This window comes from Pygoscelis adeliae, unplaced genomic scaffold, assembly GCF_000699105.1.
Source record: "Pygoscelis adeliae isolate BGI_AS28 unplaced genomic scaffold, ASM69910v1 Scaffold60, whole genome shotgun sequence".
NCBI classification, from domain to species: domain Eukaryota; kingdom Metazoa; phylum Chordata; class Aves; order Sphenisciformes; family Spheniscidae; genus Pygoscelis; species Pygoscelis adeliae.
The window spans coordinates 1,311,095-1,320,955 of record NW_008823954.1 but is presented as its reverse complement, the minus strand read 5'-3'; the positions used below and the strand labels follow the sequence as shown (position 1 = coordinate 1,320,955).

Sequence of the window (9,861 nt, the reverse complement as noted above, 5' to 3'; positions counted from 1 at the left end):
ATTTTTCTTGTAATAGTATTACTGTGATGGATCAGAACCAAATTTAGCAAAGACAACCAGTGCTCGCTAGAATCCATCTAATCACAGTCTGGTTTCCTGTTCAATATTTGGCCTAAAAGGACACTCAACAAAAGCATTGTCAGGAAAATATCTAGGGCCTAGTATATGCAGATAGTCCCCTCTGAATGCAAAAATTTACACACCTGTGAACATAAAAATAACTACGACATGTGATGTCAAGGACACCTTCGCATGTCCGACAAGAAATAAAAAGCTTTATCAGCTTGCCTTAGCAATCAGTAAGCAAAACATGAGACATTTTTATCTAAAACAGGAAAAGTATACATATTTTCCTTCCAGTGCTCCAGTTCCCATTTGTCCCATGCTCCTAGTTACTCCCATTAAGACATATAAAACCAGCTAATTAAAACAATCTCATGGCCTTAGTTCACATTTTGTTAGGGTAGGGTTTTGCTCTCCACAAATAGGCCACCAAACTTGCTGTCACTAACTGGTGTCTCTGGCTGGCACTGTCTGTAGCGGGTGACTTGCACTGAAGAAACATGTGAGGTCAAACACCTTCTTCGAGCCAGAGAGACAGAATTTCTGGGCATAAGCATGTTCCCAGGAACAGCCAAGCTTCCTCTTCCACTATCCTCTGGCCTCACACTAAGCATGTTACAGAGAAGGAAGGTGGTGAGCCACAGAAATCAAGATGAGTCGTATGTCAAAAACTTACATGTGGGAGGGACAGCAAGCATCGGCTATTGCACTCGTATGCTTCTTTGTGTCTTCCAAGTTCATTTAGGGAGCGGGCTTTTCTCGGATATTCTCCTTGTCAAGACTTAAAGCCTTCTCGCTGTCTTCCAGTGCCTTCTCATACAACCCCTACATGCAAGAAACCACCTCGAGTCAGCTGAGGCACAGCAGACTAACCCCTCCTTCTGTGTGAATGCAAATGTTCTATCTCTCAGCAGAAAATAGGAACATAAAAGGCGGTTGGAAATACATATATTACCTCACTCACAGACCAGTGTACAAACACACAAAACCAACAGTACTAGAACATTTTGTCAAGTCTTGCAAAACTCAAAACACTTCAAAGTCAGTGAATGCCAGAATTAAGGCTGCTTGAGCAACCTTATCTTGTCTACCCCCATACCGTGGGCATCTGACATTTGACAGTCTTTAATTATGTGACTGCTTGCTAATTTTTTTTCATGGGACTCAGCCTCATTATGAACAGGATGGACCTGCTCTGGGGTTGTGCCATAAAGGAAAGCTGTTAGATTCCTTAGGAAAATGGAAGCACGCAGCCTTTTAAAGCCTGAGTAGAGCAGAATCCTTTTCCATGTGTGTGCTGAAAGTTCTGCCAAGACCCAAAGCCTTCTCACTGTCTTCCAGTGCCTCAACTGAGGAGGCAGGAGCCTCCAGAGCAATACTCAAACAGCGTTGCAGAGAAATACTCAGTCAGTACTGGAAGGCACTGGCTTTTTCCAATCTCCAGACTGTACTAACTCCTCACCAATGTGGACCAGAACTGCATTCTCAGTACCTTAGGCCTGGCCCCCTCTCCTTCACATCCTTCCTCTGGTCTTGCAAGACACAGTGCGATAGTGGGGAGATACCAGTTTTCTGTGCGTCATCGTCTCCTCCAGTGTTGGAGAAGGGAGCGGACAAAATCAATTGAAACCCCTCTTGATATCTTTTCCAATTGCATGGCACTGCAACCATGATGTCCTCCCTGGCCCCTGGGGGTGACTTGGGAAGGTGCTCACCATGGCAAAGTAGCAGGCAGCTCGGTTGACATGCAGCTTGCACAGGAGTTCCTTTGGGATGGTCACCTCGTCGGAGGCTGCATAATCCGCCACGTTCAGCCCTTCTACATACTGTACCAGTGAAAGCTTGAAATCCTTCTCTCGAAACAAATCATTGCCCTCTGCAAACAAGTTTCTCACCAGCTTCTGCAAAAAGGCCTGGGCAGCAGGGAGACAGCAAATAGACTGAAGTGGATATTCAGAGACAGGAGAGGTTTCCCAATTTCCCGTTCCTTTCTATATGTTTTAGCAAGCTTCCTGCCCACTAAGATTCTCCTGCCTTCCCACCCTCCTGTAAAACATCAGTCTTTTGGTAGAGGAGAATAATCCAGTCAAACCTCCTTGCTTCTTGAACACTCAAGTGTCTTCTCCTTTTCTTGAAAGTTGTCATTGTCAGAACCTTAAAGCTTTAAGTTACAGACAAATTGTGACAGACCATCCCACACTCTCCACTTTTGGTATGTAAACTAATGGCTGTGCAACAGAACAAATCTTGCTAACCAAAGAGTTCCCAACTTCAGAAAACAAATTCGTCATTACCTCATAATCTTCTTGGCTTAGGGGTAATGTGGACCTGAAAAAAAGAAGAGAAAATTCTCATGAAACAGGCATCCATACAAACACAGGCTTTTGTCTGATGAAGAAACCATTTTTCTGGTCCTGTGTTCATGATCTCAGTGAGTTGCTGAACAGTTTATCACTTTAAAGGCAGCTGGGGCAAAGAGAACACAATTAGGGAGCACTGTGCTCAGTGGTGGCCACAGTGGTGTCAAGAGATGATCAAGTCCCAAAGGGATTTGAAACTAGAGGAATCTTATTCTCAGCTATTTTCTGCGCATACATGATCCTCTGTAATGTGCCTTCAGCCAGTCACCTAAAAAACCCACCATCTTTGAGAAAGTCCCATGAGAGATTGTCATGGAGAATACAAGCGTATTTTAAGTGCCTCTGGCTCTAATGAGAGGCACCAGACTGGCACTCCAAGACCTCCTGAAATCCTCTGTGTGACCAAAGACAAACAGTGATAAATGCAATCACTTTCCTCTGCATTAACTTAGCCACACGCCTTTAGGCCTACACCACAAAAGGAAAGGAGAAAATGCAGCTTTGGGAGGCCATTTAACTCCAGGTGTCTTGGCCAAGGCTGCCAGGCTGTGCCACAAAACTGGCAGTGCTTGTGTGAATAACACCGACCCCACAACAGCACTGAGACTTAGATGAAAGGTTCCATTCTTCAAATCAGACCACCCAGGTCATCCAGGTTTGGTCCACATGTATTTACTTTATCTCTTCAAGGAGAAAACAACAGGCTCTAGAGAAATCCTTAGCACCTTTCATGGGCCTCCTCACCTTTGAAATACAACATCATATACATGATCTTATTGGTCAGAGAATAAACTTTTTTTAGATTTCATCTAACCTAATCATCATCTGCTCCTTAAAATTAACTACAGGAAATGCCTTGGCTTTGTAAGAAACATTCATGCTGTTTATAAAATTGGACTATCCCTCTTCCACATCAAAACAAGCTGACAAATGACACTGCCCCTGGTTCGGAGTTTAAGATACACTCCAGAAGCATGAACAACACCCCATATTTCTAAATTATTTTCTTTCTAATAAATAAACCTCACAATTGCCTCTCTGAAACTGGGTTATCAGCCCTATTTACTCTCAGTCTGGGGCAAAAATATGATTGCCATGCCACAGGATATAAATATGTAACATGAAAGATTTGGCTTTTTTTCCTATTGTAGATGCACAGATTTCAGCCATAATAACTGCAGGACTCAAAGCAGACCTTAAAAAAAACCCAAAACAATTTGATTACAATCTTGCTGCTTCCTTACTGACCATGAAACTGGACCTGAGCCTGAGGCCTTTGCTAACTCAAACACTGGAGGGAAAAAAAACTACTGTACTTTATAAGGAAGCACCTGGACTTGTAGCTACCACACAAGCAACCACCTCAAACTCTAGAAGGCCACATGATATTCACAGAAGAGTGACCTGAGGCATCTACCAGGCTGGCAACTGTAAAAGAGCCCAGGTCATCTATTTCTGCTATAGGTACTATATGGGGCACCTGGCAAGTCATTTACCCTGCTTTGCCCACCTACAAAACAGAAATACTATCTCCCTTCCTAAGAAAGGTGGGATAACCTTGTTGAGAGAGCACTTTGAGATCTTCACACTGAAGATAAAAGTAGAAGGTCCAAGTACTATTTGCATTATGCTGACTATAAAGATCATCCTGGAACTGCAGTGGAGGACAAAACCCAAGGAAATTAAAATTACACAATTTCAAGTTTAGAGAGATGGTAGGACAAGAAGCACCCTGAAGAACCACAGTGAAAATCCTCAGGACCAATATCTCTTTCCCATGCAGCAGCCCCAAAGCGCTGAATAGGAGGAACTCAGTTCCTACAATCCTTGATACAAAGACAACCGCCTCCAAAGCCACAGGAAACAATGAGGTTTTCCACTTACTGAATGAACTGAAGTCCTTTCTCTATTTCTTGTTTTCTCTTCTGTCTCTCCATTATAGTCGCTGCAGAGGAAGAAAAAAAAAACCCACAAAATGAGTCATTATAGGTCTTGCTGGCAATTAAGCAGCACAGTATTTTGTGTGTGCCTGAATTTACTACTAACAAAATGTTCCAGACCAGATCCCCTGAACACCGAAGTCCATGATTTATCCACACAGCAGACACAGGACGGCAAGCAGCTCAGTACCAAGTATCTGCTTTCTCTCATGTGCCACTGCCAGGATACATGGGCAAAGAAGAATTACTTCAGTTTGAGCTCTCTACTTAGACTGCCGGTAATTAAAGCAATGGGAGCCAACTGTGATCATGACTGCCTTCTAAGAAAGGAAAAAAAAAAACAATCAAGAAAGGAAAAAAAAAAAAATCAACATTTCCCCTGCACTGGGAGTCATTTCAGGAATTTGTGCTGGGACCCTCCCACGATAAGCAATTCTGAACACTGTTTATCTGCGTTTACCTCATGGCATACGAAACAAGTAATCTACGCAAGGTGTCTGGAGGCATATCACAGAGAGACATGCAAAGGAGAGAGATGGAGTTGCTTGCCGTGGTCCACATAAAAGAACAATGATGAATCTAAGCAATGGGAATGTCATGCTGAAAATCAGCAGGCAAGAGTAGCAGAGACTTGGGAACACTCCTTCGGAGAGGGGACAGGGCCCCATCCTGCAGTGTTTTAAATTGGGGTGGTCAGTGCCTGAGGAAGACTCAAGAGAGAGTTATCGCCGCCTAGTCAGGGACACAAATGGGCACAGTAACTTGTCTAGGTTTGACCAAATCCAGTCTGGGTCTCTGCGAGTGCAGACAAGTAAGGAGTATGATGGAGCCATTTTGGAGTGATGTCCCTTTTCTCAACTAAAATGGGTTTGCATCACACCATTAGATACATGAGCTTCATTCCCTGTGTTTTGGGAGCGAATCTTAGAATGGCTCCTTTCTGACCTCTCCCCAGGGCACACAGGTCTGCCACATAAGAAAAGAATAAAGAAGGGGAGAAGGGATGGCACTTTGTGGCAAAATAGAGTTTCTGGTGACAGCAAATTTCCCAGCCTTGCCACCAACCAGCAGTGATCACAAACAATGCTCAGCATTTGAGGAATGGTAACTTGGGGACAAAGGCAGCAAGCACAGAAACACCGAGATGAGATGGAGCTGAAGACACTGCACCCTCCCAGCCTGGGATCACCTCTGAAGAGATTACAAGAAAAAAAAAAAGTAATTTCTCTAACTTTACACTACAACAGCTTGGAAAGCATTACCGCCCAGCTCCGTTTTACATTAAGACCATCCCTACCATTTTAAGGTATCTTATAGTATCTATGGCACGTTCAGCCTGGCACAGGGTGAAGGGACCTTTAAGGTACATGAAAATCAATCCTGACAACTGAGCAAGCCCTTATTGATTGTGCTCTGCGCCATGCAAAATGTAGAAGAATCAATACCTGCCCTTTACCAAGAAGGAGAATTGGGGGAAGGGGGAAGGGCAGGAGCAAGAGAAAGACCAGAAAGAAGCGGTAGCAGAAGGAAGCAAGAGCTTGAAAGTGACACTGTACAGTTTGTAAGTCATCAGACATTAAATCTGAGAGCAATCTGGTCCGAGCAGCAGGTAGAAGATTTTAAGCAGCTGCATTTGGAACAGGATGGGCAGCACAGCAAGAAAGGGAAAGCCAATAGACAAGGTGAGTGATGACCAGCATCTCTATAAAGGCTTTCAACAGAAGCAATGGAGAAGAGCAGGTAGACTTCAGTACAACACCAACAGAAGGCCTGGAATGATTTATAAATAACCTGGATAATGAGCAATCAGGAAGAAAGAAGGAAATTTAACAAGGAGACTGTGAGGTTAATATGATCACTAACGCTACAGGCAGACAGGCTCGAGGAGTAGAAAAAGAGATAGAGTCCGTTTATTTTACATTTCTCCTTGCATGAAATTCTGCAAAGACAGAAGAAGTAAGAGACAACAGTCAAGGTGAAGAGGAGCAGTAGGAACCATTTCCACACAGACAGCAGCGAAAGCCACAAAAGAGGACAGAGCAACCCCAGAGCACTGTAGGGGAGAACTGTGAGGGCCATCAGAGACAAGGGTGAGGAAAAAGCCACCACAGGAAATTACAAGAGATAAACTGGGGGGGGAGAAGAGGAGTTAAAAGGTCAAGGGGACCCTCACAAAGGCTGATGGGGGAAAGGACAAGGAGGAAGGAGGAATTTCTAGCTGTCTGGACCCTGAGTGCACTAACAGGCTTTCAATGCCCCAAACAGCCTCACCTCAGACCCCAACCACGCACCCTCTGCCCACAGTCCAGGAGCTCCGTTTAAGTTCAGGTCCAGGCATACTGCCTCATCTGAGCCACACTGTAGGTGCACCTGTCCTCGGTCGTATCTCCTGGACAAACCTTGGACCTACACTGTAGGCAGCTGGTCTCCAGTCCTGTCTCTGGCACCATCTTCTGCTGCTGGATTTGCTGGGTACACCCTGAACCCAATTAACCACCTCATCTTCCCTGGGACTGTTGATGGACCCCTGCTATCAGCATCTTGTTCTGCCTGCCCTGTTCAGGTATGGTGGCACTGTACCCTAGTTAATGAGGACACTGCTTGTGGCTGTCATCACCTTTGGCTCCTAGGTTGCCCTCCCTGGAGGAGCAGCCCTGCTCTTGCTGCTCCCTGACATGAGCCACGCTGGAGAGAACAGAAGTCAGGGAATTGAAGTGGCAGCCCACGGATCTGATGAAAAGGGAGATTGTTGGCAACTATGGGGAGAGCAGCTGAACACTGGCTGGTCATCACAAAGTCAATGGCTGCACTCCAAAAATGCTGTGGCACACCTTCACAATTGTGTATATCCACAAAACAGATCATCACCTTGAAAAGCTTCTGAAATGCACAGCCTACTTCAACCTCTGCTTCTGAGCTCAGCTCTTAAAAGACTACTGCAAGGAGCAAAGAAGAGATCAGTTACCTGTTCTCATAGCTACCCTGACCCCACTGCTAAAACATCCTACACAGCAGGATGTGGGCACGTGTTACAATGAGAACTGGTTACTGTTGCTTGCCCACAGAGGAGGGCATTCAAACATTACTGACCAAAAGCTGGAGTGGAGCCAAAGGACTACAGGGAAAGGCTCCAGAATGTCTCCTTCCTAGAGTTACCCAACTCCTCTTGCATCCTGGAGCTCCCCTTCTGTTTCTTCTCTCCTCACCACCATTGCCACCACATCTAACATGCATATCTCCATCCTTGCTTCATGTGCATGGCTGACCAACCTACTGCATCTCTGCAAGTCCCACAATACCCAGCTACAGTTTTGATCCTTGCTACAAAATCCTCATTAAAAAAACCCCTCTGTGCCCTGCATGCTGTTTAATCTCTGCAGTACTACCCTCATCTTCCACAGTGAACATTCTCCAACCCAAGACCCTCCATTGCCTTCTTTAGACATAAACCACAGGCCTGATCTCCCCTCCAGACTGTTGTTCCCTGATACTGCCCCACATTCCTCTTGCCTTGCAAGTGGGTGACCAGTTTCCTCTGCTAAAGCTCCGTCACGCCTTCACGCTTATGTCATGACTTTGCACATAAGACTCATCTCCTCATAGCAACACCCTCAAAACGCACACCACATGCTGCTGCCCTAACAACTTCTTTCACATCTCTCAGGAACATCCACCTTTCCCTTTCGATCTGACTCCACACCAGCACCCTCCTCCACGCGTGGCAGACCTCTCCCCCATCCTGCCTGCCCCATCATTGCTGGAGGCTACCATTCGGACTCCTCCTTTTGCTCCTCACACCTCCTCCCCTGCCACCTCCCCAGCAAACTCAGGTCACTTCTGTCTCCCCTTGTCATCCCAGCCTCTTCACCGTGTCTCATTCGACCCTCGGACCAAGCTGCACACCCATTACGCCAGCAAACCCAAGACACAGCAAGCCACCCATACGTGCAACACTTCAGTTCTGTTGCACACCATACCACGGCTGATGCATAATTTTAAGCGCAGAGCCTGTTTAGCTTTTGTTTTCTCAGTCTTTTAAATATTCTTAGAAACACAGCAGAAAACATTTCATGAAGCAGTGTGCCTAAGCATCCTTTTTTTTTCCCCCCACCAAATCTGTCTGTCCAGACTTGTCTGCTCAAATCACCTGCAGAATTCGAATCCAGAGTATTTATATCCCCACTACAAAGCTCTTATCCTTTCAGTCCAGAGATGTTTATCCTCTCTGGTCCAGCATCTAGAGAAGACTTTATTCATAGTTTGTCAATGAGTTCAAACTATTTGCCAGACAGAAATAAAATACTGCAGATAGGCAAAATGGTTTTCTTGCCTTCAGAAGGAAGCACGAGCCAGTAAACAGGGTGACTCAATCACAAACTGGGTAGATTCACTCTACGAGACACTACGAGATGAACGGAAAGACTTGAATTTACCTTATCAAGGACTGGATGTTATTCCCAACCCTGCCAGAGCTGAATTTGGGCAAAGTTTTTCATACTATATTTCTGGGATGGCAATGAGTTCACACTTGACTGACTTCCAGGCTTTGACTATAACATTTCAGCCAGAAATAAAGTGCACTGAGATGCAAGCAGCAGGTTGTAGAGCTGAGACAGGAGCTCAGCCCCAGGCTGTGTGCACTCTCCTCCAGGCAAAAGGCTCCAGGATGCACTACTCTGCAACATGGAGTCTTTCACTGGCTGCAGTTTGGCCACCTTGGTGGTGCAGCAGAACAGGTAACTGGACTCACGTCAAGCAGAGGACAAGCCGGACAGCCCACTACAAACACAGGCTCCCAGCTCACTCCCGTGGCTGCTCTCTGCCATGCCCTACTCCCTGGGTTTGAACGCTTCTCACAGCCGACAGCTCTCGGGGTCCCCAGCACCTTGCTGTGCCCACTGGGTCTGACAACTGTGTCCCTCCATGCGCCTGCCACCCCAAGGTACCTCCATGGCTGCTCTCCCACACCCTGGCACCCCACTAGTCCCGCTCCTGCCCCACGGCACCATCGGGGCAGCTGGCATCGGGGTGCCACCAGCTTCACCCAGCAATATCTCCAGCAAATGCGGGGTGAGGCAGCAATGAACCCCTCGCCCCCAGCTGCAAGTAAAACCATCAACCAGATGTTTCCCTGGGAAGAGGATGGAGATAGCGGCCAAAGCCTCAAGAGGCCACCCAGGGCCCCATCACCCCATTTTCCGCTCCCTCCAGTCTCACACCCCATGCGTAACACTCTGTTTACTGCAGGCCACGCCACACATAACACCCCCATGTATTGTGGGCCACCCTTCCTCCTGCCCCAGCCCTCTGGGCCCTGCCCAAGGGGCACTGCAGTGTGGCCCGGGGTGTGAGGAGGGGGCGGTGGGGTGACGCTGCTCATCCCTCGGCCACTTGCTCTTGGTTTCGTGCCCAGCCAGCTCACCCTCCCCTGCCTCGCTTTAAAAATTAAATCCCGGGGCCGGTTCCCACACGGATGGAGCGGGATCCCCCGCTCGCCT

The 9,861-nt window shown here is 46.8% G+C and overlaps 1 protein-coding gene across 1 annotated transcript in view; it reads right to left on the bottom strand.

Moving 5' to 3' along the window:
- ZC3H7B (zinc finger CCCH-type containing 7B) overlaps positions 1–9,861 on the bottom strand; it is a 50,845-nt gene that overhangs the window by 39,669 nt on the left and 1,315 nt on the right. Inside the window, 5 exon segments of the mRNA XM_009321906.1 lie at positions 740–825; positions 828–888; positions 1,779–1,976; positions 2,358–2,391; positions 4,308–4,368. Coding sequence (XP_009320181.1) covers positions 740–825; positions 828–888; positions 1,779–1,976; positions 2,358–2,391; positions 4,308–4,360 — 432 coding nt within the window. The 5' untranslated portion in view covers positions 4,361–4,368.